Source organism: Aethalodelphis obliquidens, unplaced genomic scaffold (genome assembly GCF_003676395.1).
Source record: "Aethalodelphis obliquidens isolate GAN/ISIS:26980383/991018 unplaced genomic scaffold, ASM367639v1 scaffold43, whole genome shotgun sequence".
NCBI classification, from domain to species: Eukaryota; Metazoa; Chordata; class Mammalia; order Artiodactyla; family Delphinidae; genus Aethalodelphis; species Aethalodelphis obliquidens.
The window spans coordinates 13,342,759-13,370,744 of NW_020837987.1; the positions used below are offsets into that span (position 1 = coordinate 13,342,759).

Genomic DNA, 27,986 nt, shown 5'->3' on the forward strand with positions numbered 1-27,986 from the left:
CCCCTTCCACAGACCCGAGGCCCCCGGGCCCTCCGGTCTCAAAACTCAGGATTCCTCCCAAGACTAGACCTTCAGGCACTTCTAGGTAAGAACCAGGAATCTGTGTTTCCAGTCCTCTCTCCCTGGCCAAGGGTCTCTCTCAACCAGCGAGGCTGTGTGTCTTGTTCTAGATTGCTGTTAGACAGGCTGGGACCTGGGACCCTTTGCTACCTTGCTTGCGCCTGGACAAATATTTCCTCCAGCTACAAAATACAAAGAAACTATAAGGGACTAACTGCGTGGATGTGCACTTGGGGCAAATTCTGAACAACAAGATACGAAGAGACCAAAAAGCCCAACTGCCACTTCTGAAGAACCAGGAGCAAAAGCAGGGTACTGCGCGTGCCCACTGCACACACCACCGAAGAGGTGGGCAAGCCACCTAAGCCACTCCTCTGGCCCAAACCCTGGACACACCCCTACCCTGGACACACCCCTACCCTCACCCCATAGAAGGGGCCAGCTCACCCCACTTCAAGGGAAACTGTTGTTTGTTCTCTCTCCCCCCTGCTGCAGCAGGAACCCCAATAAAGCCTCGCCTGAATTTCTTATCTGGCCTCTGATCAATTTCTATTGATTAAGGAGGCCAAGAACCCTGGTTGGTAACAGTTGGGTCTCTTTTTTTTCTCCCTCTGACCCTTCCTCTGAGAAGACTCTTTTCCATTTCCCTCTTGGAACCCAACCCCTCTTCTTCCCCCACCCTCTCCAAATGCCGCCTCTAATCCATATGACACCTTAGTAAAAATTAGATGACACCCCCCCTTCTCCAGGCTTACTCAACCCCACATCAAGACACACGTGGGACAGGGAGAGGCTGGCTTTTACATCAACCCATCTCCTGGCTGTGTGTCTTTGTGCAGTGAACAATCTGTCCTATCTTCTGTGTTCAGAAGACTCAGTCTTTTGGGGAACCAGGGCTCTGCTCAGGGGTCAGGTCCTCCCTAAGATCCTCTTCTGTGACCCACAGCCAGTCTATTTCACCAACTCCAAGCCCAGACTCTCTCTAGGACTACAGCTTCCTTTGCCCGGGACCCACCCAAAATGCATTCCCCCAAGACCCAGAGTCTCTTCTTTCCAGGATTCCAATGCCTTCCTTCCCTCCAACCGCTGCGGCTACCCCACTCATCCAGATTTATGAAACATGATTTATTCCTTTGCGAGAGGGGACAGGGGAGAAATTGATAGACCAATAAATATTGCACAGGCCACTGGTGGAGGCAAGATCCAGGCTGAGGTAGTTTCTGTAGAAAGGCTGAGGGACCTGGGCAGGGAAGGCGCCTGAGTTTTGTTGTTGGGCCTGAGTGGACGTGAGCCTTGGGGTGAGGATAGTTTCTGGTTCCTCCTGGCCCAGCTTTCTGCCTGGCACAAGGCTCCCAACCCCTTCAGCCTGGACAAGCTGATCGACAGTTGACCAAATGGCCTGCCTTATAAGTAGCTGCAATTGATAGAAAGATCAGGTCTCCTCTAAAAATTCTGATTGGTTTCTTCCATGCAGGGACAACTGGCTGCCCTAGGTTGGTTGTGCCCAACAGCTGTCATTGGCGGTTTGCCAGAGAACCGGGCTAAAAGGCTCTCATTGGACGTGGGCTGGAGCTCCGCCTCGGTAAACACGATGGGCAGTCTGCCCGGTACAGGCTAAAAAGACAGTGATATATAGCCTCGGGAGGGCACAGTTTAACAGCTGTGCCTGGTGGTTTGTAGCGTTGCACAGCTGTGATTGGCTGGCACCACGTTTAAATGTTTGTGGGGCGGGGGACCAAGATGGAACAGAAGCAGCGCCTAAAAGCTTTGATTGGCTGTTCATCCGAAGAGGGGGGCCTAGCAACAGCAGGCTGCTTTGATGGGCGACTTTGTTTAAGAAAACAGAGTAACGTTAAGTAGTAATGAGTAACTGGAAGTTGTGGAGTGGTGAAGCATCGTAGCCATGATTGACGGCTTGTCGGGGAGGCGGAGCTTAGTTCCCAACCAGCTGGCTGGGCGGGGCGGGACAGAGAGGTTTCGATAAGGGGTCATCAGTGCTGGGTGGTGCGGCCTTGGGGGAAGTGATAGTAGCCAACGGGTCTAGTTTGGGAAAACCCGGGGGCGGGTACATCCCGATGCTGGGGGTCAGGGCTTGCAGGTGGGCCAGGGCCCGAGTTCCGTTGAAGGCCACGTCACAGCCTGACTGGGCTAGAAGCCAGTTCTCCACCTCCGACTGGAGCCACTGGGAGGTCTCTGCAGAGGGAGGCAGGTGTTGTGAGGAGGTCAGACAGACCTGGAAGGACTGAGAGGGGGCAGCAGGGAGGGCGCAGCACAACGAATAAGAGGGGTCTGGGTTTGGGAGAAGCCTAGGGGAGTGGGACAAAGCCTAGGAGGCTCAGCTTTGGGGCTCTCATCTGGGGACAAGCCAGGGACTCTTGCTCAGGGCACTTACACAGGTAACGGATAAGGGTGTCTTGTAGGAAGTGTTTGGGTTCACGTATAGGAAGAAGCGGACGGGGAGTGGGGAGCATGCCACAACAGGAGCCTGATCCAAGACTCCTATCGAGGTTGAGGTTAGGAGAGGGAAGTCACCCCAGGGAAGAGCAGAAGCTGGGTCAGGGGTCCCGAGTGCTGAATCGGGTTCACCAGTGCGAGCCGGGACTGGGAGGTGGGCATCGTGGGGATGGTGTCTCACTGGGGCAGGGCCACTTGGGACTAACGGTAGTCTCAACCCGGTAGGGGCAGGGTGGAGTTTGCTCCAGGTGGGGCCACGTCTGAGCCGGGCAGCATTGGGATGGGGCGGGGCCTCGCGGGGGCGGGGCTGAAAAGGGGCGGGGCAGTGTGGGGCCACCTGGCACTCGCAGTCCTACCTTCTTCCGGCTGGCCCTGCGTCCCCCGGGGCCGCCGGGCCAGGAAGCTATGCGCCAGCATCACCTCCTTGGTGTGCTCGTCCTGCGCGCGCAGGGCCAGGGCGCTGAGCAGCTCCGAGTTGTTGGACGTGCTGCGGTAGTAGAGCATGTGCGCCAGCTCCAGCGCCTGCACGTTGCGCCGCTGTCCGAACATCTGCAGGCCAGACGAGGTCCGGGAGGGTCAGGGCCGTGCTGGGGCTCCACACGCACACTCCCCAACCCACCCAGCACGCACCCTCACCCGTATGCACACCGCTGGGTCACTTAGGCTGGTGCAGTCCTTCCCGAGGGCTCCGGGGGCCTCCCCAGACGGCTTCGGCTCAGGCCCCAGGACCGGGGCCTGGGTATTTGGATGTTTAACCCACATGCTCTCGCCCCTGGTTTGCTCATTTGAGCCCCGTATTAATGAATGTGTGCGAGGATTTCCGGACCATAGGAGTTTTAGTGTCGGCACTTTTTGTTACAATGATTTTTTTTTTTTTTAATCCTTATCGTCTAGACACATACTGAAGTGTTCCCAGATGACGCGTGCAGGACCTGCTTCAAAATAATCCAGTGGTCGGGGAGGCGGTCTTTAGGTGAAACCTGATTGACCGTTGCTACCTGTTGACGCTGGTGCTGGCTACAAGGAAGCTTATTATACTATTCTATTTCTGCATCTGTTTGCACTTTTCCATAATTAAAAAAAAAAGGTTTTAAATGTTAAATTGTCAAAGAGAAGTGTTAACAGACAACAAATACTTGATGAGCCGTTTTCAGAGAAGAAGGGAGGGAGCGCCAGGTCTGGGGCCCAGCTGTCTATTGGCTGCCCCCCTTCCCCACCAGGAACAGCACATGCAAAGGGAGAGAAGAAAAGAGAAGCGGGGGGGAGGAGCTACAAGTATATTTTGGTAGAGCTGAAGCTTAGAATTGTGTCAGATGAGGCTGGGGAAGCAAGGTCTCCGATGCCAAGTTGTGAGCAAGGGAGAAGCAGGGCCAGCCCCGGGGCCAATGGGGATGGGCCGGAGGGGACCAACGGGGGGGCTAGGAAGAGGGTCTGAGCTGGAGCCAGGATAGAGGAAAGGAGATGGGCACAGAGACTTGGGGGGGGGGCAGGAAGGATGGGCTGAGGACTGACGGGTTGGGGGGCAGGGCCAGGGCGACTTCCAGGGGTCTAACCAGTGACTGGGGGACAACGGGGTCAACCACAGATGGAGAACCAGGAGGAAGAGCAGGTGTGGGAGAGATGCTGCCCTCCACCTGGCCAACTTGGCTGCTTCAGGCTGAGCACAGAGCACCCCGATCTAGGAGATGATGGGGAGCTGCTTGTGGAAACCACGGAAGTGGACGAGACCTCTCGTGGGTGGAGGGGTGGAAGGAGAAAGAGGGACGTGTATCCTGCGGCAAAATCAGCCTCCCAGGTGTTTGATCTGAGCATCTGTCCCAAGACGGGGAACTCGGGAGGACAAGGGGGTTTAGGGGAAGATGGATGCTGTGCGGGCAGCTGGACAGAGGCCAGGGAGACCCACATTTAAGGCATGGAGGGAGTTCCCTGGTGGGCTAGTGGCTGGGATTCAGTGCTTTCGGCGCCATGGCCCAGGCTGAATCCCTGGTTGAGGAACTGAGATCCCACAAGCCAAATTAATAAATAAATAAATGATAAAGTTAAGGCATGGGGGCTCAGCCTGGGGCATGGGAAACTGTCTAAGGGATGCAGTAAATTAACTAGTGAACTGGGTTTAAAACCGGGTGCTTCAGAGCCCAAGAGGCTCAGGACCCTCCATCCCCACGGGCCACTGAGAGGTAGCACGGATGGTCCTCCCTGGGCTAGAACTGTGTATGTCCTCCCCAGAGCAGCTCGGCACCCTCCCCTCTGTTGCCCGTGGTTGCCACACACCCTCTATGCTTACAGCCCTTCCATAGCCCCCTGCCCTGAGGATGAAGTCCAGGGCCACTGCCTTGGCATTCAAGGCCCTCGCCACTCCCTCTGGGGCCTCGCTTCACCACGCTGCACCCCAGACTCCATCACTGTGAGATCCCCCCAAGCTGTGCTCACCCAGCCCCCTGAAAGGCTCAATCCCCGCCTTTCAGAGCTTCCCTCCAATCCCACCGGACCCTTGGTTCTAGGTAGGAAGTGCTCCCCCCACCCCTGCAACCCTCTCAGCCAGCGCAGGCTGGTTATTATCTGTGGGATTTATTAACCAACCAGGCTTCCTACGAGCCCATTGGGATGGCTGAAAACAGCCTGAAAACCAAGGAGCCAGCAAGTAAGTGATCGGGCACAACAGCAACTTCATGCCAGTCCACGTTCCTGGGGCCAATGCCACCCCTGGGGAGAATCAGTAAAAGGCAGCCCCTTGAGGCCACCTCAGCCTCGAGACAGAGCTCGCGGCTCAGCAAGCAAAGCACAAGCTGGAGTCCAGCCCCCAGCTGTCCCTTCGGCCACGCATCCTTGAATGGTGAACAACCTGCACAACTGGATGAGGCGGCCCTGCGCTCACATGCAGCGGAATCAGGAAGGGAGCTTGTTAATGATACAGGCCCTGTTCCCAGAGTTTCCAATTCAGTCCTTATAGGCTAGAACACAGGAGGCTGCATTTATAAAATAGCCCCCCTGGTGATAGTGTCACCTGGCCAGGATGGGGAAGCCCAGACTCAGGAGACAAGAGCACAGTCAGTAATAACAGTAATAATGGTAATGGCGAACTCTCATATAATGCCTTCTGTACTATGTGCCAGGCTCTGTTCTCCGCACTGTAGTATGCGCATCAATTCATTTACTCCTCACAACAACCCCCACTGTCATCTCCACTTTAAAGAGACACAGAGAGGTTAAGCAGCTTGTTCAAGGTCACACAGCTAGGGACTTCCCTGGAGGTTCAGTGGTTAGGACTCCACGCTTCCACTACAGGGGAATGGGTTCGATATCTGGTCGGGGAACTAAGATCCCACATGCCATGCGGTGTGGCCACCAAAAAAAAAAAAGCTAAAAAAAAAAGGTCACACAGCTAGAACACGGTAGAACTAGATTCAAACCCAGGCAGTCTGGTTCTAAAACACACACCCTTCCCACGTCACTAAGCATGCAGTGAGTGGCCGTGAACACTTGTATCCCACTAGCCACATGCCAGCCCTGTATCCAGTGTTCCTCACAGATTCACTCATTTCCTCCTCACGACAGCCCTACCAGGCAGGTCTTGCTATTACACCCATTTTCCAGATGAGGAAATCGAGGCACAGAGAGATCAAGAAACCTGCCCAAGGTTGTGTTGAGTAAATAAGGAAAGGAAAGGAAGCACAGCATGAAGCAGGAATAATCCACAAAAAGAGAAACAAAACGATAGGGTGGCCTGACCTGGCTGAACACCAAGGAGCAGGCTTGGTGGGGTGGGCCGCTTACCTTGGAGGCCCGCAGGCCCATGAAGGCAGTGAAGAGCAGCAGCAGCAGGGAGGTGGCCATCTTGAGGTCGGAGAGCACCACCATGCCCACATTGACGAAGAACACCACACCCGAGACGACCAACGTGAAATTGAGCAGGGCCCGCTGTAGGGTAGGCGTGCGCACCTTCAGCTCGGGCAGCAGCTGCTCCAGGCCCTCCAATGGTATGTCCTTGAAGCTCTTCAGCACCAAGTGCCCCCGCTTCGCTCGGGCTGCTAACACCACCCGCTTAAAGTATCTCCTGATGGCCAGAGATGGAGGGGCAACGATGGTCAGGACCACCCCAGGGCGCCCCACTCCAACCCTAGGACACTCTCTCTGGCTCTGTAGTCACATCATCATTTTAAAAGCTAATTAACAATGGTGGGAGGAAAGTCAGACATAAGTGTCCAACAATAAGGGGTCAGTGACATGATACAATCCCTTATTATTGGACACATAGGTTGCTTCTGATTTTAAGAACTTGAAAAATGAGAGCTAAGATTCTTTAGTTAATTATCTTTTTTATTATTTGTTAATTGAAGTATAGTTGATTTACAATATTGTGTTAGTTTCCTGTGTACAGCGAAGTGATTTAGTTGCACAGGTAGTTTGTTACTTTAGTTAATTTTCAAATTCAAATTCTGTACATATTTCAGAGTATCTGCTAGGTGCCAGGGAGTGCTATTTAGCTCTGGAGAGACAACACTGAATTTGTGGAGCTGCCTTTGTTGAGCTTATGGTCCAGCATGAGAGACAGATAATTAAACACAGAGTCTGCGCGTATAAGTATGTCCTTGGAATAGATTCCTGGAAGTGGAACTACTGGTTTAAGGGATATAAGAGACTTTTTGTCTTTGTTTTTTTTTTTGTTTTTTTTGGTTTTTTTGGTTTTTTTTGCAGTACGCAGGCCTCTCACTGTTGCGGCCTCTCCCATTGCGGAGCACAGGCTCCAGACGCGCAGGCTCAGCGGACATGGCTCACGGGCCCAGCCGCTCCGCGGCATGTGGGATCTTCCCGGACCGGGGCACGAACCCGTGTCCCCTGCATCAGGCGGACTCTCAACCACTGCGCCATCAGAGAAGCCCTTGTCTTTGGTTTTTGTTGTGTTTTGTTTTTGGATTCGTAACTGTATTTGATACACTGATTTCCAGAAGGATTGGGTGATTGACAGGTCCATTGGCCGACTGTGAGAAGGTCTGGCTCTCCTAACCCTACTCTGTATTTGAATATCTATTAAAAACATAATGTTCATCAGAATCCTGGCGGTACCACTTTTTCAGAATTTGGTCTTCCCTCTCTGAGCCTCAGTTTTCCTCATTTGGAAAATGGAGAAAAATGTCCTTACCCTTTCTCTTCCCCTGGGAATTGTAGTTCTTACTTCTCCTTAGAAAGAAAAGGCAGCATTTGATTCACCTCTCCCCCTTTCTTGGCTTCCCACCCGGGTCCCAGACACCCAAATCCAGACACTGACCTGTCAGTCCCCTCTCGACTCTAACCTTGCTCCCTCTCGCTGTAGCTGGGGAACCAAGGGCCGCCTCACCTCTCTGCAGGGGGCGACTTGAAGAAGCCATGCTTGAAGCCCACGCTGGACTTACGGGGCATCTGCCCGACTCGCTGGCCCAGGGCCCAGAACTGCATGTAGATATACTGGTCCAAATTTATCGTCACCTGCCAAGGGGGAAGAAGGAAACAGGGGCAGCTGAGCATAAGCTAGGGTGTGAGTATGGAATACTCGAATTAGATGCCCCTGCCCCCGATGATCCCCTGCCCCACTTCCCAGGCTTATCATCACCCAGTGTGTAGGCAGAACAGCCATGTATGGTTGTTCATGTTGTATACTGCACAAGGGCACACCACCCAAGATGGTGCCATTCACATCACAGTCATCTTTATTACCGTATTTCCTAGAATCTAAGATGCCACTGATTTTAAGATACTCTATAATTTATTATTTTATGAAGCAACTAAAAGGGAAAATATATTGCCAATTAAACTATTTCACACTACCCCCCCCTTGTAAGTCACATCCCAATTTCAGAGACAGTAAAGTATGACTTCAGAAAAAAAGCACATCTTAAAAATCACTAAAATGTGGAAATCTGGAAGATTTTAGTATTTTTATTATAATTTTGTTGACTTTCTTTTTTCTTTTGGCCGCACCCCATGGCTTATGGCCTCTTCTTAGTTTCCTGACCAGGGGTGGAACCTGCACCCCAGCAGTGAAACCGCTGACTCCTAACCACTGGACTGCCAGGGAATTCCCTAATTTTGTTGACTTTAATGGTATTTTGTACTGATATTATTTATTATAGTCAGCCCTCCATATCCGTGAGTTTCACATCATTGATTCAACCAACTACGGCATGGAGAAAAAAATTTTTTAATTCCAGAAAGTTCCAGAAAGCAAAATTGGAATTTTCTGTGTACCACCAACTACTTTACATAGCATTTACACTGTATTAGGTATTACAAGTAATCAGAGATGACAAAGTATGCAGGAGGATGTGCATATATATAGGCAAATACTATGCCATTTCACATAAGAGACTTGAGCATCCGGGGATTTTTATATCCACAGGGGTCCTGGAACCAATCCCCCCCATACCAAAGGACAGCTGTATTGGTTTTCTGGCAAATGGTGATAAAGTCTCTAGTCCTAAGAAGACCTGTATCTTATGATACTTTTCCAACAGATGGCAGTGAAGTGACCTGAGAAAGAGGCACCTTTTTCTAATTCACCAAAGGTGCCACAAGAGCTGGTGCCCTGTGTTCAGGACTACAACTCCCAGCAGCCTCTGCTTCCCAAAGGCTCCACCCCTACCCCAAGGCATCCTGGGAGTTTTGGTTCTCCTCTGGAAGACAAGCACCTGGACCACATCCTGAGGGTGATGGACCACCAGAGCATAGGCCAGGGTGTCCTCTGAGAGCGGGGAGAAGTTGGCCTGGGCCAGCAGGGGCTCCAGAGCCCGAAGCACCTCCTGTTCATTGGACAGACGCTGGGGGTCTGTAAGTGAAGGCTGCTCAAGGGTCTCCCTGTCAGGGTTGATGGGGTCATACAAGGCCTGAGGAGAGAGTCAGAGAGAAGAAAAATGAGCTAGGTCACTGCATGAGGGATTGTGGGTACACATAAGGATGTTCCTGGCCCCATCCTTTAAATGATGGGGTACCCCATGGCTTGATTCTAGGCCCTCTTCCCTTCTCTTCCCTCAAGCTCACTCTAAGTCGCCTCGCCATCCCCTTGCCCTTAAACACCACCTCTGCGCAGATAACTAACCCACATCTCCATTTCGGACCTCTCCTCCAAGTTCCAGACCTAATACCCATTTCCAGTGCATGAGCTCTGTCCTCCCCTTCTGCCACAGTAATAGAGGTGAAGGTGGCCATGGGGCTGCCCAGATAGACTACATTTCCCATCTTCCTCTGAGAGGCTAGGTGTGGCTAGGAGAATTCACCAATAGAATGTGAGCAGAAGTGACAGGTACACCTTCTCCCTCACTTCTTGCCCCCCCTGCACTTTACACTCTTTCCTTGTTCTACCAGCTTAGAATGCTCTTCTGCCTACAACCCAGTTCTGAGCCCACAGAGATGAAGACTGTGCCCTAAGGGGATGGCAGAACAACAAGATGGAAGGAACTTGGATCCCGGCATCATCTCATGTGGAACAGAGCTGCCTATCCACCTTGGCCCACTTACCACAAGGCTGTTAAGTGGGAGAGAAAGAATCCTCCGCCTCCTTTAAACTATTGCCTTATGGGGTCTGCTTGTTATAGCAGCTAAGCCTTTATAGGAACTAATACAAACTCTCCACTTGACATTTCTTTAGGGATGCCACAGTTGCCTCAAATCCAACATCAAGCCCACAAAATAACATCCTCTAATCCCTATCTTCCAACAAAATAACCATTCGAGGTGTCCCCTCCCAAAGGTACCAGACCTAAATTGTACCATTGTAGATGCTGCAGACCTAGACATTTATCATCTTTTCATAATGAAATAAAGGGTATAGAACAGCACCGTCCAATAGAACTTCCTGCAATGATGGAAACATCTCCATGTGCACTATCCAATAGGTTGCAGCTGGCCACAGATGGCCACTGGGCACTTGAAACGTGATGGATGTAATTGAGGAACGGGATTTTAAATTGTTATTTAATTTCAATTATTTCAAATTTACACAGCCACGTGTAGACAGTGACTATCACATTAGACAGCCCCAGGCTAGGGTAAGGGGTGCTTTCTTCTAATTTGCACATAGACCCTGGTACAGACATCAAGGTCAGTGTGGACATCCACTCACACAGACCCTCGCCTTCACAGCCTGAATTCATCCCTGCACAGGGGGGAGAGTGTCTGACTCATGACCGTCCCCACCACCCCGCTCTCAGGCCCTCTATGTCCCACACTGGGGTCCTGAAACTCCTCCCCAATCCCCTCCCCCACTCCACCCCACGGTGCCCCCCATCTTCTCCATCTCAGAAGAGGCCAAGCCCATCCTTCCAGGTGCTCAGGCCCAAAGCCTTGGGTCACCCTGGACTCCTCTCTTTCTCCAGCCCATCAGCAAATCCCGATGGCACCACACTCAGAATATTGATAGATCCAGAATCTGAGCACTTCTCACCCCCTGGACTGCTGTGGTGGCCTCAGTGCAGGACTCCCAGCTCCCAGCTCCCATCTCCCATCCTCACACCCGTCTGTTCCCGGTACGGCCACCAGAGGGCGCGTGTCGTCATCTAAATCTGCTCACGCCTATTTTCTGCACAGAGCCCTCCCCTGGCTTCCACCTCACCTAGAGTCAAAGCAAAGTCCTCACTGTGTCCCACAAGGCCCTGCAGGATCTGGCCCCGGGTCCCCTCTTTGACTTCATCTTCAGCCCTGTCCCCCTTGGGCACTCAGCTCTAGCCCCACCAGCCACCTTGCTGTTCCTCCTTACACACCATGCACATCCCTGCCACAGGGCCTTTGCACTTACTATTCCCACAGATCTCCATATGGCTCACTCTGGCCTCCTTTAGGTCTCTGCTCAAATGTCACCCCCTCACTGAGGCCTTCCCTGACTACCCTACCTAAAATTGCAAAAATACCTCTGATTTCTTTTTCTTCTTAATTAGGGTTACCAGATTTAGCCAAAAAGAAATAAAATGCAGGACATTAAGTTAAATTGGATTTTCAGATCAACAACAAATAATTTTTTAGTTTAAGTATGTCCTATGCAATATATAAGGATTATATTACATGGACATAATTATACTTAAAAAAAAAACTATTCATAGCTTATCTGAAATTCAAATTTAACTGGGTATAGAAGGTTGAATAGTATCCCCTAAATATTCATGTCCCCTTGGAACCTCAGAATATGACCTCGGGCTTCCCTGGTGGCACAGTGCTTGAGAATCTGCCTGCCAGTGCAGGGGACACGGGTTTGAGCCCTGGCCTGGGAAGATCCCACATGCCGTGGAGCAACTAATCCCGTGTGTCACAACTACTGAGCCTGTGCTCCAGAGCCCACGAGCCACAACAACTGAGCCCGTATGCCACAACTACTGAAGCCCGCATGCCTAGAGCCCGTGCTCCGTAACAAGAGAAGCCACAGCAATGAGAAGCCCACGCACCGCAATGAAGAGTAGCCCCTGCTCGCCACAGCTAGAGATAGCCCGCGTGCGGCAACAAAGACCAAATGCAGCCAAAAATAATAAAAATAAAATAAATTAAAAAAAAAAAAGAATACGACCTCATTTGGAAATAGGGTCTTTGCAGGTATAATTAAGGTAAGGATCAAAGTGAGATCATACTGGATTAGGGTGGGCCCTAAATCCAATGAGAGTGTCCTTATAAGAGACAGAAAAGGACACACAGAGAAGAAGGCAATGTGAAGATGGAGACAAGAGATTGGAGTGATGTGTCCACAAGCCAAGGATTGCCGGCACCCACCAGAAGCTGGGAGAGAAGCATAGGATGGTTCCCTTCCTCCGAGCCTCCAGAAGAAACCAACCCTGCCAACAACGTGATTTTGGACTTCCAGCCTCCTGAGCTCTGAGAGAATAAATCTCTTGTTTTACGCCACCCAGTTGATGGTAATTTGCTATGGCAGCAGTAGGAAATGAGTAAACTGGGTGTTCTGTACTTTATCTGGCACCCCTATCCATGGTACTTAGCACCTCTTAACATATTTTACTTCTTTACCTTGTCAAGGGTCTGTCTCCCTCACTAGAACATGACGCCATGAGGCAGATACACACATCTCAGGCTCACCGCTGTGTCCTGGGGGCTGGAACCATTCGGGGGACACAGTAGGTGCTCAGTAAATATCTAGTGAGTGAATTCAATGAATAAATGCGTAGGAGAAAGGAGGAGCAGAGAGAGGTCACCTACCAAGGTCACCCGCACGCCTAGTGAACGACAAAGCTGGCGCCTGAACTGGGCTCTTCTTGTTCTTTGCCTGGTTCCTCAACGGACTTAGGTCACCAGCAAATGGTCACCCAGTGTGTCTCACTCACCTTTGGTGCTTCTACCCAACCCTCTCAGTGTCTCCATTTAAAATCTGCTGCCTCAGTGAGAATGTCTGTCTTCCCTGTATATTCTTTCTGTTTCAATATATTTAAATGTTTATATAATGATATATTTTTAAATAACTTTTTGAAAAAGTGCCCCGAAGAAGAGCTTGGAGGCCAGGAGACAGGGGTGCAAATCCGAGCTCTGCCGCTTGGGACCTGTATGATCTTGGGCACATCTGGGCCCTCTTGGAGCTTCAGTTTCTGCTTCTGCGAATGGGGCTGATGGCAGCTGCTCCTCGGTTCTGCAGGAAGGAGTTGATGAGCCTGACACAGTGGGGCCAATGTTGCCCCTCATCGAAGCAAAGAGGAGAGCTATAGGGGGGCAGGAGTGGTAAAGGGTTAACTCGGCAGGCCTGGGTTGTCCAAACCCTGCACATTCCAAAGAACTGGTGGGCTCCTGGGAGGGAACCTCTAAGCCCTTGGACTATCCTGCCTCATGGGAGTATCTTGGTTTACCAGGGGCTTGGGCCACACCTGATAGTCTGTGCTAACAATGTGATTCATGGTGGGGACATGAAGTAGCAGTGTGACCTCTGGAGGGGCCGGAGACTAAGTAACTAAGATCAGCCACGTAGGCAGTCAGCCACGCCTGCCTGACCAACCACCATTAAAAACCCTGGACACCAAGGCTCAGGTGAGCTTCCCTGGTGGGTGTTACCCTGCGTGTTGTCATGCACCACTGATGAGAGAATGAAGCACTGTTCCTGTGACTCTGCTGGGAGAGGACAACCGGAAGCTCTCACCTGGTCTCTCCCGGACCCCGTCTCCTTGCCTTTTTCCTTTGTGATTTTGTCTGTTCTCCTTTTGCTGTAATAAACTAGTACTGGGAGCATAACAGCTTTACTGAGCTCTGTGAGCCCCTCGTGAAAATCAGTGAATCTGAGGGTGGTCCTGGAGATGCCCAACACAAGATCCTAGAGCAGGAGGAGGATGCTGAGAATTTGGCTTCCACCGTTTCCTGGAGTTCAGCTTCTCTCTGACTTCTCCTTGTCCAGCCCCCTCACTGCTTCCAGTTCCCCTTCCCGACCTCCGGACTGGCACTCACTCCTCAGGACTAATCCCCCCTGGTGGTTGCATGCAGTACCATCTAGATACTTCCAGGGTTATTTCTTAGCCCAGCCCCTTCCCTTGACCTCCAGCCTGTGGGCATTCAAGTCCCTCTCTCTACCGGGCTGTCCAATAGGCAGCTCAAATTTCTGAGTCCAAAACTGAGCTCTCAATCTTCCCCACAGACCTGTCTCCTGCCCCCGACTCTGTCTTCCACGTCTCAGTAAGTGGCAGCTGCATCCTTCAGGAGGAGCAGACCTGAACCGCTGGAGGCCCCCTTGACTCCTCTCTCTCTCAAGGCCCCACCCACACAGCTGAATGCTGATGCCTTCGGACCATTAGCAACGTCTGACCACTTTTCACCACTTCCACTGCTATTACCCTTGTGGGAGCTGCCATTATCTCTCACTTGGACAAACATAATAGACTCTTTAATAGATCTCCCTGCCTCTGACCATCTTTTCCCTACATGGCAGCCAGAAGGATCCTGTTGACACCCAAATCAGCTCATGACCCTCCTCTGCTCAGAGCCCACCTGCGGCGGCTCCCAGCTCACTTAGCATAAAAGCCAAGTCCTCTGCATGGCCCACAAGGCCAGGCACAATTTTCCCTCACTCCTTCTCTGCTCTCACCTCTTGCTCTCTCTCCCTCCAGCCAGTGGTCCCATTGCCATTCCCCCAACACTCCAGGCCCTCTCTCACCTCAGGGCCTTTGCACTTGCTTTTCACTCTGCCTGGAATGTCCTTCCCCAGACACCCATGAGGCTCGCTGCATCGCTTCACTCAGGTCTTAACTCACCTGTCACCTCCCCAGAGAAGGCTTCCTTGACCACCCTGTCTAAAACAGGTGCCCTTCTCGTCCCTTTCTATTCCACCTTCAATAGCACTTACAACTCCTGGGTATCATATTTTGCAATTATTGATTTATCATCTCCCCAACTGGAATGTCACTTCCACAAGGGCATGGCTTCATCTCTTCTGCTTACTGCTGCATTGCCAGTGCTTAGAACAGGGCCAGGCTCCAAGTAAGCCCTCAGAGAATTTTTGCTTAATGAATGGATAAGCAAACAAGGATGACAGGGCCAGAGGGGCCCTGTCCTCACCTGCAGCTGGGCCAGGATGTGATGGTAGTGGAACAAGGTGCAAAAGTTCACGTGGGCCACGAACTCCTCCAAAGCCGCCTTCTCCGCAGGACTGGAATGGAACTCCTGTTACCTCGGGAAGCAAAACTTCTCTTTAGGCCTCTCCCTACTTCCTCATGGGGAGGAATTCTTTCCTGAGCAACCCAGACAGACAATCAGAGCGCTGGGCTCTTTAAAATTTGGGCGTGTTTTAGAAGGGACAAGGGTTGATCAATTTCACTGGCCAAGTAACTGAGGTAGCTCCAGAGAGTGAAAAACAGATGACTTGAAGAGCTAGACGTTCAGGTTCCCGCTTTGACACTTACTGGCCAGGAGTCACTCCTTATTTGTGTGCCAGGCGCTGTTTGCTGGCATGATATCATCCTCTAGAGGATGCAAGGAGGTTGATGGAATTATAACCCTCATTATTCAGAGGGGACACTTAGATTCAGAGAAGTCACTTGCTGAGGGCTACACTGTATGTATAAAGAAAAGCTGAGACTACAATCCAGGCCTATCTGACTCCAGAGCACACATACGTAACCACTTTTTTATGCTTCCTATCTCGGTGCCCGGGGTGAATGTCATCACTTCTCTGAGCCTGTTTCCTTATCGGCAACAGAGGATCATACCCTCTTTCTCAAAAAAGCAATGGTGAGAATGTGATGTGATTATGTGTGTCCGTATATATACACGTGTGTTTATGTGTGTGTACATATACTTTTGTGTATGGATAAAGCCCAGCACAGGACTTAGTCCATACAGGTGTTTAATCAATAATTATTAAATGAATGAATGATAATACAGAATAAGCACAAGTATGATGGCAATAGTGGGGTAAGCTGTTAGGGTCGAGCAAGTGCCTACTTGCCTCACCCTTGTCCCCGCCCTGCTGTGGAGTCAGATCTGGGCCACTAGTCATAACCTTGGGTGAGTCACTGACCTTTTCCTGATTCAGTTACCTCATTTGTAAAATGAGAATGATGGTGGTACCTCTCTTATTGGGTTGTTCAATAATTCAATAATATGTGGGAAATGTTTAGCACAGTGCCATATAATAAGAGCTCTGTGTGATATCATTATAATTATAGCTTCGTGGGTATAATAATTATTATTAGACAGTAGTAATAGTAATGATGAGGATGATTATTATACCCATTTTGTAGAGGGAAAAACCATGCCCCAGTGAGTGCTTGTTCCAGCCCCCAGAACAAGCTGGAGTCCAGAACTGCTGCGGCACCTATCTGCATCTCAAAGGTCAGTCCCCTGCGTTCCAACTCACTCCACGCCCACCTGGGCCTATAAAGGGAATAGGAACTACAACTCCCAGGGGGCTCCAAGGCAGCCCTCTATAGCATGAAGGGCTGTACCGCCGCGAGGCCTGCCGGGATTCGTAGTTCCAAGGCTCTTGGACACGGGGCGGGCTGTACCTTTATCAGGAGGCGGAGCAGCTGCTCTTTGGAGAACGGGATGAACCGCTCGCGGTACTGCTGGGACCAGTTGCGGGGTTCCGTGAGGTTCCACATCTTGCGGTACTCCCCCATCTTGGCCGCCAGCGATGACAGGGCCCGGGGGTGGTCGAGGAGCGCGGGCAACAGGGGCCATACTCGGACCCTGGATCCCCAGAACCCTCGGGTCACATGCAGCATGGCCAGACCCTTTCCCCGCAGCCTAAACGAGGGAAATGGGCATAAGTCAATGGTCATCTGGGGGTAAAGGCGCCCTCTCCACCTCCGTGTCCCAACTTCCAGGGGCCGTTTCTACCCCAGGAAGGGCGCAGAGCCCATCCGCCCGCCTCGTAGGCCCTTGCTGTGCGTCCCCTCCCACAGTGCTCAGTTGGCCTGAGTCCTAGGCAGGGGTCAGAGGTCTTCAAGTCCTGGAGCGTATTGCGGTCCCAGAAGCCCTGTGGTGGCACAACTAGTCTCTGCGGGGTCTAGGCGGCAGGTGGATCTTAAGCGCATAGGATATGCTCGGAAGGCTACATAGGGGTGCAGGGCCGCCCACCCCCGGCTAGGCAATCCTTCACCCTTTCCCTCACCTTAGCCAACGTTCAACTGTCATTGAGCCTCCTGCGCATGTGCAGAAAAGCGTCCTGGTCCTTCGAGGTTCGGCTTCAGTCCGCAGTAAGACGCATGCGCAATGCCTAGGTCATTGAGAGAGGTCCATTTCCTTCTTCTAACGCCCTGTGTCGACTGCGCACGCGCAATCTGCCTGCCTCGCTCCACAACTCGCTTTCCTTGGACTCGGCGCATGCGCTGCAGAAGTATCTCCTTGTCCAAGAGCTTCAAAGGGAAAGGGGCGGGGCGGGCGCCAGACTCCCGGGACTTCCGGGACCGTGCAGGGCTTCCGCGCGCAGCCTGCCAACGGCGGGCGGCCCAACGTCCGCTGAGGCCACGCCCCTGCTCCTGTCAGCTCCAGAGTAGGCGGGGAAAGAGAGGGGGCGGGGCTTTGGCTCAGCCAATCAGCTCCAGCAGAGAAGGAGCGAAAAGGCGGGAAAAAGAGGAACCAAAAGAAGGCTGAGGTGGTGCCAGGACCAGGAGGGGAAGGTGGGCGGAAGGAAGAGCGGTCCTCAAGGTGACGTTGACCCGGCCTCCAGAGTAGGGGTGACCCTTTGTCAGGCAGCATCACCCCCAAGTGTCACCACCCCCATTCCACGTCCTTAAAGGGAAGACCCCGATTCTCTGAAGGTAGCTTAGTGCCGGGGGCACGGCCTCCTCATTCTGAGGGGGCAGCTGAGTTCCGAGCCCATGTTCCCTACACATCTGAGGTCCAGACCCCCGACTTGAGGAAATGCACTTTTATGAAGATGGACCTGAACTCTAAGGGGAGGCCCTGATTCTGAGGCAATCACCCACAATCACGAGGACAGCCTAAAATCTACCCTGAGCTGCTTGGGGTCTACACTACGGGTGCTGTCACCCCAAAGCCTGAAAGGGATCCCCCTGTTTCAGACCTCCCCGGGGTTCTGTTCACCATTCCAGCACCCCTAGTTCCTCGAAAATCCCATTAACATAGTCCTTAAAATGGGCCCTCTGGCTCCTGTGTCAGGGCATCACCCCAGTATCCTGCCTTCTCCCCTCTCCTCCCTAGCCTGGCAGGCATCTCCCCACTCTGCACCTCCACCTCTGGGGCCCTCCTCAGCCTGCATTCCTGACTCCTGGGACCCCAGCAGCTCCCTCACCCTGTGCCCCTACCTCTGGAATTCTCAGAAGCCCCCTCCCCCGGCACCCCAATTCATGGGACCCTCTCATCCTGTGCCCCGATCTCTAGGACCCCTACCCCAGCATCTCCTTCACCCATGCACCGACTCCTAAGAACCCTCACCCTATATAACCCTATCCTGGGACTACAAGGACCCTCCCATCCCCTGCCCCCTACTCCTGGGACCCCTGGCAGCCCCTTTACCCCGCACCTTGGACTCTAACCATCCCCCCTCCATCCCTCTTGTCTTGCAGCAGCTGAGCCCCGGGGTGGGCCTAGAGCCTCTGGACGGTAGTGCCCAGCAGGCAGCGCCCAGCATTACTGCTCCGGCCTCCCAGGGCCTGGGCAGCAGAACAGCAGGCATGCACATCCCAGAAAGCCTCCAGGACCTGGCCAACAGTGAAGCCGTGCAGTTTCTCAAGAGGCCAAAGACGATCGCACGGAGCTTGGCAGGGGTGAGGCCCTCCTGTAGCCCACCTGCCCCGTGGGTGACAGGAAGCAGGTGTCTCACCTCCCAGACCCAGTGCAGAGAGAGTGGGGGGGGGGGAAGAAGGGGTTAGATGGGGAAAATGAAGCCAAAGGGAGCTCATAACGGAAGTCACCCTTTACTGTAGGCCCTGAGCTATTCTGAGCACTTATTAACTCTCATGGGAAGAAACAACCCTGCAAAGGGGGTGCTGTGGAGCCCCATTTTTGAGAGAAGAAAACTGAGGATCAGAGAAAGTTAAATAATTTTTTTAAGGCTGTGCTGTCCGATTTGGTAACCACAAGCCACATGTGGCTATTCTAACCTAAACTAAATAAAATAAAATATTCAGGGAATTCCCTGGCAGTCCAGTGGTTAGGATTCCGCACTTCCACTGCAGGCGGCCCGGGTTTGATCCCTGGTGGAGAAACTAAGATCCCACAAGCTGCATGGTACGTCCAAAAAAAAAAGAAAGAAAGAAATCATTCCTCAGTCACAGTGGCCACATTTCAGCCTGGCGGCTCTCATATTGGACAGTAAGGATCTAGAACATTTCCATCATGGTGGAAGGTTCCATTGGACAGCGTTGGCTAAGGTCACACAGTAAGAGGCAGGGAATCAGACTGGGGTCTGTGAGATGCCAGAGCCCATTCATTTCCACCTCTCAGACAAGGGACCAGGAGAGGAGCAGGGGCTGGGGCCTCTGGGGGGAAAGCTGCACAGAGGTAGGAAGAGAATAAGAATATGTAATGTAGACCTAAGATGCCAGAGGGTAGGTGGTCACTATGGCCAGGCACAGTGCCAAGCAAGGGATTTACCTGCATTCGTTTCATCATCACCACATTCACGAAGAGTCAAGACACCTGGGGTCAGATCCTCATTCAGCCCCCGACTTTGCTGTGTGACCTTGAGCCGATCACTGCTCCTCTCTGGCCCTCAGCGCTTGAGGAGTTAAAGCTGTGACTGTGGGCTTTACGCTGTGCAGCCTCCACGGCACTCCTCTGACAGAGTTGGGAACCGAGGCCCAGGGAGATGATGAGATTTGATCGGGGTCAGGAGAGTAGGTGGGATGCCCGGGGTTGAATGCAGGGTCCTATTCCAGAAGGATCGATCCGGCCTGACCGAGAATCCTGGTTCGACCACATGGTCTCCATGTAGAGCGACATCCTGCCCTGCTTGCCTGGGTTGGTCCTGGCATAATTAGCAGCAGCACCTCCTTTGATTCTCAAAAGGGCCCCGTTTGGGCTTCCCTGGTGGCGCAGTGGTTGAGAGTCCGCCTGCCGATGCAGGGGATGCGGGTTCGTGCCCCGGTCCGGGAGGATCCCACGTGCCGCGGAGCGGTTGAGCCCGTGAGCCATGGCCGCTGGGCCTGCGCGTCCGGAGCCTGTGCTCTGCAACGGGAGAGGCCACAACGGTGAGAGGCCCGCGTACCGCAAAAAAAAAAAAAAAAAAAACAAAAAACAAAAAAAACAAAACAAAAAAAAAAAAAGTGCCCCGTTTTATTTGATAACTTCCCCGGTGACCCCAGGTCTGTGTGACCTTGAGCAAGTGACTTGATTTGTCTGAACCTCCACACCCTCCTATGTATAGTCCTTCCCGCTCACCAGGAAAGACTGTGTGTGAAAATGAAGTCAAGGCCCCTAAACTGATTAGTGTGCGCCTGGCAAGTAGCCATCTTTCCTTCGATAGCGATTATTATTGGGACCAACTTGTGATCGAGGAGAGAAGGATGGGTTTGGGGGCCATAGGGTGGTGGGGACTCGTGTCCATCGTCGTTCTCACCCAAAGGAAGAGGTGAAAAACGCATTCCACATCCCAGTTCCAAGTCCCTCGCTGGCCTCGCTCTTCGGCTCCTCACCACGACCCTATGGCGTGAGCATCATTACACCTGTTGGACCCAAGGGGAAACTGAGGCTCACAGAGGTTGAGCGACTTGCCCAAGGACGTCACCCAGCTGGAGAGCGAGTCAGAAGGATGCACGGGCTTGGCTTCCGATGCTTCAGAAGGAGGGGCGGGTGGTGAGGGAGAAGGGGGTGGGGAAGGGCTGGGGGGAAGGGCCTCCGACTGTGCCAGACGTTTCAGTCACGGACTTTGCCTGCCATCTCCCTCCTCCCTCCCGCCCGCCCTCTCCTCCTTCCCGCCTGGCCCAGTTCCTCGGCAGGGAGTCTCCGGGCAGCTGGTCCTCCCATCCTTGTCCTTCTCACGGCTGCCTGCCAGCTGGTGCTATAACTAATGAATCTTTGCTCCCTCCCTGGGGACAGGCCAGGAGGGGTGTGGAAGGAGGTCTGCCTCGGGCTTCAGAGGCTTAGGGTCCCTCTGGTCCAGCCAAGCCCCCTTCTTGCTTGTCCAAGGTTTTTTGGGTCAGTGGACAGACAGCCCGCGGGCCTGGAAGTCAGGGGGGCTGGATTCCAACCCCCTCCCCCCATGACTAACCTTGAGAGGACACTTCCCCTCTCTGGCCAGTCATGAGAATTGCCATCAGGGCCAGGCATCCGCGTCTTTGCAGCACAGAGACAGACTGGGAAACTGAGGCTCCAAGAGGTGAGCAATTTGCCCAAGGCCAGCCACCCAGCTGTCGGAGTCAGACGCGGCTGGCTCTTTCCACTGCACAGTCACGGCTTTCGATTTATCACCTGTGAAAGGGCGATGCATTAGTAACCGCGACCACGCGGGGCCCCCGGGGCTGCAGGAAGGGGGCGAAGGTAAAATGAATCCGGGCTCAAAAATGATCAATGGGCCTTCCCGTCCTTGACCTGGCTCTGCCTCGGACCAGCAGGGCAAGACGCTCCCCTTCTGCAGACTCGGTGCTGCAGCCCTGAAATGGAACGGATGTGAATACCCTCCCTTAATGCTAAAGTGCTGGACAAAAAGAGGGACTAGTCATTATTATTATTATTATCTGTTCCTTTTATTCAGAGAAGGCAATTAAGGCAAAGGAGAGAGGAGAATGGACAGAGGCTGTAGAGTTTAGGGGTCCATCCTCTGCCTCTCCCGTCCCCACTCTGAAGGGCAGCGCAGGAGCAAAAAAGAAGGGCCAAAGTCATTCACCCTTTCAACACATTTGCAGAGGTCCAGTCTGGTGCTGGGTGCTGGTTGTAGAGAGAAGAGGCCCACATGCACCCTGTCCAGGAGGAATTCAAATTCTAATGAATTACCTTCCCCTTGTCTCCTCCCCTCCCTCCTGTCCCCAACACTACCACATCCAATCAATCACCAAGTCCAATGTTGCGTCCTAAATATCACTGGCTTCCCCAGAGCCCTGGCCTCAGCCTTTCTGCCTGGGCCCTCCCATCCATCATGACCAGGGAGATTTTCTCTAACTCCCTGTCTGACGCTGGCCATCCTCTGCTCAGAGCCCTTCCATGCATAAAATTAAGTCGAAGCTAGAAAATTAATTTTTGCCAGGCTCCCAAGTCCAGGCCCCTCGGTGTGGTGTTCAAGGCCTCAGAGGGTCTGGTCCCTGTGTTTCCAGCCTCACCTCATACCAGACCCCTCAGATGAGATTTGTCTCCAGCCCCTGCAGGAGCGTCCCTCTGCAGCATCTGGCATTCGCACACATGGTTTGGCCTGCCTGGAATGCCCTTCCTCCTGTCTGCCTGCAAAACTCCTCATTCTTTTTTTTTTTTAAGTTTTATTGGAGTATAATTGATTATAGTTGATGTTGTCTTAGTTTCAGGTGTACAGCAAAATGAATCAGTTATACCTGTACATATATCCACTCTTTTTTAGATTCTTTTCCCATATAGGCCATTACAGTCTATTGAGTAGAGTTCCCTGTGCTATACAATAGGTCCTTATTATCTATTTTATATATAGTAGTGTGTATATGCCAATCCCAAACTCCCAATTTATCACTCCCCAAAACTCCCCATTCTTTAAGGTGCAGTTCAGGTCTCACCTTACTTCTTCCTAAATCCGGCCCCCTGACTTCAGTTCCTGCTCAAACCTTGACTCTCTCCCTGAGCGTAGGCCCCAGCCTCCTCCCCAGACTCCCAGCCTCCAGTCTCACTCATTCCAGTCCACCTCTGCATGGCCCCACAGGGCTCTTCATGCACCCGGAGCTGACCCTGCCCCTCCCCTGCTCTCAGCCATTCCATGGCTCCCTACTGACCCCCAGACAAGATCCCACTCCATAGCCTTTCTCACCCTGCAGCATTCCTTACAGGCCTCACCGCATCCAGAAAGCCCTCCTGGACCGGCTCCCACCCCCATCACATACACACACCAGTTCCTTCCATATCTGGTGTGGCCCCTGCCACGCTGCATTGTGACCATCTGGGACAAATCGCTGGGGCTTCAGATCGTCACTGAATCTCATTGACGGGAACCTCTGCCCTCGGGGCTTCTGGTCCAGCCGGTGGCAGCATATACAGCAGGGGTTAAAGCAGACTCAGGAGCCAGACAACTTGGGTTCAAATCCAGGCACTGCCTGTCACTAGCTGACTGACTTTGGGCCGCTCTTCACCCTCTCTGTGCCTCAGCTCCATTATCTAAGAAAACGAGGGTGTTAATAGTGCCCACATCCTAGGGTGGTTGTAAGGATGACACAGGCTAGTGCTTGTGGAGTACATCGGTGGTTTCATAAATGAACAGGGTTAGGTGGACAGTGGTACCCCCGTGTGCTATGTGCAGTGTGTGCACAGACAAAGGTGACAGGGCTAGCATATTGTGAGGCTGCATTTGCTTTTTTTTTTTTAATTTTATTTATTTATTTTTGGCTGTGTTGGGTCTTCGTTGCTGTGTGCGAAGACCTAGTTTCTCTAGTTGTGGAGAGCAGGGGCTACTCTTCATTGCAGTCGCAGGCTTCTCATTGCAACATCTTCTCTTGTTGCGGAGCCTGGGCTCTAGGCGCACAGGCTTCAGTCAGTAGTTGTGGCACACGGGCTCAGTAGTTGTGGCGCACAGGCTTAGTTGCTCCATGGCATGTGGGATCTTCCCGGACCAGGGCTCGAACCCGTGTCCCCTGCATTGGCAGGCGGATTCTTAACCACTGTGCCCCCGGGGACGCCCCGCTTTTGTTTTTTTTTTTTTTTTTTTGGGCTGCGCCGTGTGGCATGTGGGATCCTAGTTCCCCAACCAGGGATCAAACCCGTGCCCCCTGCAGTGGAAGTGCGGAGTCACCACTGGACTGCCAAGGAAGTCCCAGGCTGTATTTGCTTTAAAAAAAAAAAAAAGCCTTGGGAGTTCCCTGGTGGTCTAGTGGTTAGAATTCAGCTCTTTCACTGCCGTGGCCCAGGTTTGATCCCTGGTTGGGGAACTGAGATCCCACAAGCTGTGTGGCGTGGCCAAAACAAAATATATTAAAAAAAAAAAAAAAAAGCCTTGAAGCAAAAGGTGAATGTTCATTAGGTACTGAGTGTTTATTACACTTCTCTCTGTACGTTTGGAATATTTCACAAATTCCTTTTTTAAAATGGAGAGGAATTAATGGAGCTGGGAGAGAGGAGGAAGAAGTGGCTGCCAGAGGGAAAGACTTGAAGGCAGAGATACTTACTGCCCTCTCTTCCCGAATCCCGGGCACGGTGCATTTCATATTGGTACTTGGGTTTGGGGGCAGAAGGTGAGCGTGAGCGAGGCAGGGGTGAGTGGGGGGGAGATGAGGGGCTGGGACTCTGTCCTGGGGGTGCTGGGGAGCCATGGGAGTGCGGGGCTGGGAGCTGGGAGGGGCAGGGTGTGGAAAGAGCCCCTGGGGGGCCGTGTGGGGAGACTTGGAGGCAGGGAGGCCGGGGAAGAGGCTGGGGCAAGGGCCCAGTGGGGAGGATGAGGCCTGAGCTGGGATGGAGGAGAGGGGCCGAGGGGCAGCGGGAGGATGGCTCTGGGAAGCTCTGAGGATGTGACCGGGAGGGAGGGGTCAGAACCACCGGGAGGGTGTACGGCAGGGCCCCCACGCCCAGTGATGGGGACCCGCCCGGGAGGATGAGCCGGTCTGGGGAGACGCTGAGCTCTGCTCCGGCCCCTGGGGACCCCCATCCCGCACCCACAGGTCTTCTCCCTCATCGTCTTCTCCTCCGTGCTGACTGACGGCTACCAGAACAAGACCAACTCTTCGCAGCTCCATTGCGTCCTCAACAGCAACAACGCGGGCTGCAGCTTCGCTGTGGGAGCTGGCCTCCTGGCCTTCCTCAGCTGCCTGGCCTTCCTCGCCCTGGACGCCCATGAGGGCCGCACCACCACCAGCCGCTTCAAGACGGCCTTCCAGCTCCTGGACTTCATCCTAGCCGGTGAGCCCCCCGGGCACTGCCCTTGACCACCCAGCCGGCCCCGACCGTCCTCCACACGTGACCCAAAGCTTTGCCCCTCACTTCTCAAAGCTCTTCTGCGCCCGCTGTTTCCTCCCGGGGAATCATTGCCCATCCCTTAGACTCAGGGTAAGGGTCATCTCTTCTGACCCCCAGACTAATTCTAGAAGCCTCTCTCCTGCCCAGCTTTTTCCTCGCATTCACCTCCCTTCTTCACAACCTTTGTTGAAAAGCCACCAGTGGCAGTGGCCAGCGGTTGGGTGCAGAGCGCAGAGTCAGACAGACCCAGGTTTGAAATCTCACCTCTGGTGCCTCCTCAGTGTGTGGGTTTTCTCCCCTCTGAGCTTCTGTAGAAGCTGGGATGAAAACTCCCACCTTCAGGGTTTTTCTGAGGATGAAGCTCGAGAAAGGACTCCTGCAGTGATGTTGATATTTACCAGGCATATCCCCTGTGTCAGGCACCGCTTCAAGAGCTCCCCGTGGCTCTCTCGTTTCTTCCTCAGAACCACCCAAGGAGGGAAGTCCTGTTCAGATTCCTATTTCACAGAGGAGGAAACTGAGGCTTGAGGAGGTTGTGTAATGGCTGCCGAGTGGCAGACCCAGGCTTCCAAGCCAGGCCTGGCCTCCTCACCAATGCCGAGCACCCTAGATAGAGCCCGGCACACAGTAAGCGCCAAATAAACGCTCGTTCCTTTTCCTCAGGCCCCAGGCTCCTTCCTCTCCTTTTCTGCACCTGCCCAGTTCCAGCAACTTAGGGCTGGGAGGGCCCCTAAAGGTCACCGAGTCCAGCGCTGTCCAAGAGAAGGTTCTGTGAGGACAGGAATGTTCTGTGCCTGGACTCCCCAGCACGGGAGCCACGGGCCACGTGTGGCCGCCGAGCACTTGAAGTGTGGCCAGTGCCACCAAGGGGTGGAATTTTTTAAAATTCTATTTTAATCGATTGGAATTTTTGATCGAGTGAAACATAAAAAGCTGCAAGTGGCTGGCGAGCCCCGTAGTGGACGGCACACCCCACTCCAGGGGTTGTTTTGCGGCCGGCTGGGAGGGAGAGGCCACGGCAAGACCCGAGGCCCCAGCCACCCTTCCTGAGCGCTCTCTCCCCAACTCACGCCCCTCCCACCCCACCCCGCCCCTCTTCTCTCCCTCGACCCCCCAGCCCTCTGGGCAGGCATTTGGTTCGTGGGATTCTGCTTCCTGGCCAACCAGTGGCAGCATTCGCCGCCCAGACAGTTCCTCCTGGGGAGCAGCAGTGTCAAGGCCGCCATCACCTTCGCTTTCTTCTCCATCCTCGTCTGGGTGAGGAGCCTCCTCCCTGCAGGGCGGGGTGGTGTGAGTTAAGAGGGCTAGAACCTTCCACCCAGCTCCCCAGGACCTCCGCAAGCCCCTTTTGTGACTTTGGGCAAAGAGGGAAGAAGGCGCCCCTTCCTCCCAGCAGACTCAGCCCAGTGTGGGCATCATCCAGTGAGCTGTGGCACAGGTCCCACCTGGGCCGACCCCACCCAAGCCAGCCTCCAGCTCGCCCTCCTCTGCCCACAGATACTCCAGGCCTACCTGGCCCTCCAGGACCTCCGAAATGATGCTCCAGTCCCCTACAAGCGCTCCCTGGACGACGGCGGCGTGGTGGTGACCTCTCTCTCCCCGCTGTCCGCCACCAGCCCCGTCAACACGCCCACCACCGGTCCCCACAGCCTGAGCTACACCAGCTCCGCCCTGTCCCCCCATCTGACCACTCCGAAGGCCCCCCGCCTCACTATGATGCCCGACACCTAGACAGCCTCATCCACACCAGTAAAGAGAGACTCCTCCCTCCAGAAGGGTTTCTGAAAACTGCCCTCTGTCCTTCTCATATCTGTTTCTCTCCGGTCCCTCGAGTGCCATGGGGAGGGGGAAAATCCTATGGGGTCTCCTCAGGGGTTTCTGTAGCGGGTCCCACTTCCAATCCACCTCCTGGACTCTCCCTCTGGGCACCACCTTGATAGCTAGGGGCGGCGACGGGAGGGAAACCCTTTTTTCAGGCCTGTGACACAGCGAGCCCTTTACTCCTTGCACTGGCCACGGGAGGGAGGCACGAGGTGCCCCACTGTACAGCTGAGGAAGCTCAAGTTCAGAGACAAGATGCTTCCGCCCGTGGAGAGGGCTCTAAGGAGAACGAGGGCCAACACTGGGACCGGCCCTGTCTCCAGGGCCCACATCCTTTAACTCACCCCAGCTGACAAGGGACCCACTCAGACCCATGCGGTGGGAGGAGTGGTTAAAGGAACAGGGGATGGCAAGTCCATGACTGAGGTCAGGGGAGATCCTTGTCTTCAAATATTTGAAAGCTTGTCTTAGGGAGCCCCGAAACTAATCGGAGACTCGTGCTTGGGCCACAAAACGCTCCTGCCTGCAGGGACCCAGCAGGTCACTCCAGTGGGTGAAGTACCCATGAAGCAAGTGGGGGGGGGCAGGGGCCGAGCCTGGGAAGGGGCAGCCTTCACTCAGCACCCAGCGTTCAGTACCACAGCCCGGGGGTGTCCAGAGCAGCGCTGTCCAGGACTTTCCTAGTGGTCTGGCGGTTAGGACTCCACGCTTCCACTGCAGGGGGCACAGGTTCGATCCCTGGTTGGGGAACTAAGATCCCACATGCCACGATGCAGCCAAAAAAAAAAAAAATTATAGAGCAGCGCTGTCCAATGGAAACAAAGTGTGAGCCATGGGGGGGCAGCATTTAAAATTACCAGCTGGCCACGTGAAGAAAAGTAGAATGAAACAAGTGAAATGAATTTTCATATATTTTATTTAACCCAGTATATCCAAAATATGATCATTTCAACATGTCATCAGTATAAAAAATTACTAGCCAGGTAGCTTACATCCTACTGCACTAAGTTTTTGAAATCCTTCGCCTGTTTTACAAGAACAGCACATCTCAAGTGCTAATGGTCACTGTATTGGATAGTGCCGCTCTAGAACCTTCTAGTTTTTCTAGAACAACCGGACATCCGTTTCTTTTTATGTGGAATTAGTTGGCAAGGAATACAAAAAAAAAAAAGCTTAATGTTAGGCTGGCCAAA

At 53.2% G+C, this 27,986-nt stretch overlaps 2 protein-coding genes across 9 annotated transcripts; one reads left to right on the plus strand and one right to left on the minus strand.

Moving 5' to 3' along the window:
• Positions 1–1,170: 1,170 nt before the first annotated feature.
• Positions 1,171–17,208, minus strand: TMEM143 (transmembrane protein 143). Of its 7 annotated transcripts, XM_027080050.1 has the most exons (8): positions 17,066–17,203; positions 16,458–16,698; positions 15,010–15,114; positions 9,177–9,371; positions 7,850–7,977; positions 6,289–6,568; positions 2,871–3,063; positions 1,171–2,253 (listed from the first exon to the last, which is right to left on the minus strand). In XM_027080050.1, the coding sequence occupies exons 1-8, from the start codon at positions 17,086–17,088 to the stop codon at positions 1,994–1,996; spliced, it is 1,425 nt and encodes a 474-aa protein (XP_026935851.1). In that variant the 5' UTR covers positions 17,089–17,203; the 3' UTR covers positions 1,171–1,993. The 7 variants fall into 7 exon arrangements, with proteins under 7 accessions (XP_026935851.1, XP_026935853.1, XP_026935855.1 ...); XM_027080052.1 differs by lacking the exon at positions 15,010–15,114; XM_027080054.1 differs by lacking the exon at positions 9,177–9,371.
• A 284-nt stretch (positions 17,209–17,492) lies between these two features.
• SYNGR4 (synaptogyrin 4) lies at positions 17,493–27,829 on the plus strand. 2 transcript variants are annotated; one of them, XM_027080057.1, is made up of 5 exons: positions 17,493–17,601; positions 18,483–18,683; positions 24,678–24,915; positions 26,090–26,229; positions 26,470–27,829. In XM_027080057.1, exons 2-5 carry the CDS (start codon positions 18,591–18,593, stop codon positions 26,701–26,703), a joined length of 705 nt encoding a protein of 234 aa, XP_026935858.1. In that variant the 5' UTR covers positions 17,493–17,601; positions 18,483–18,590; the 3' UTR covers positions 26,704–27,829. The 2 variants fall into 2 exon arrangements, with proteins under 2 accessions (XP_026935858.1, XP_026935860.1); XM_027080059.1 differs by having other exon boundaries at positions 17,505–17,601; positions 18,486–18,683.
• Positions 27,830–27,986: the final 157 nt, after the last annotated feature.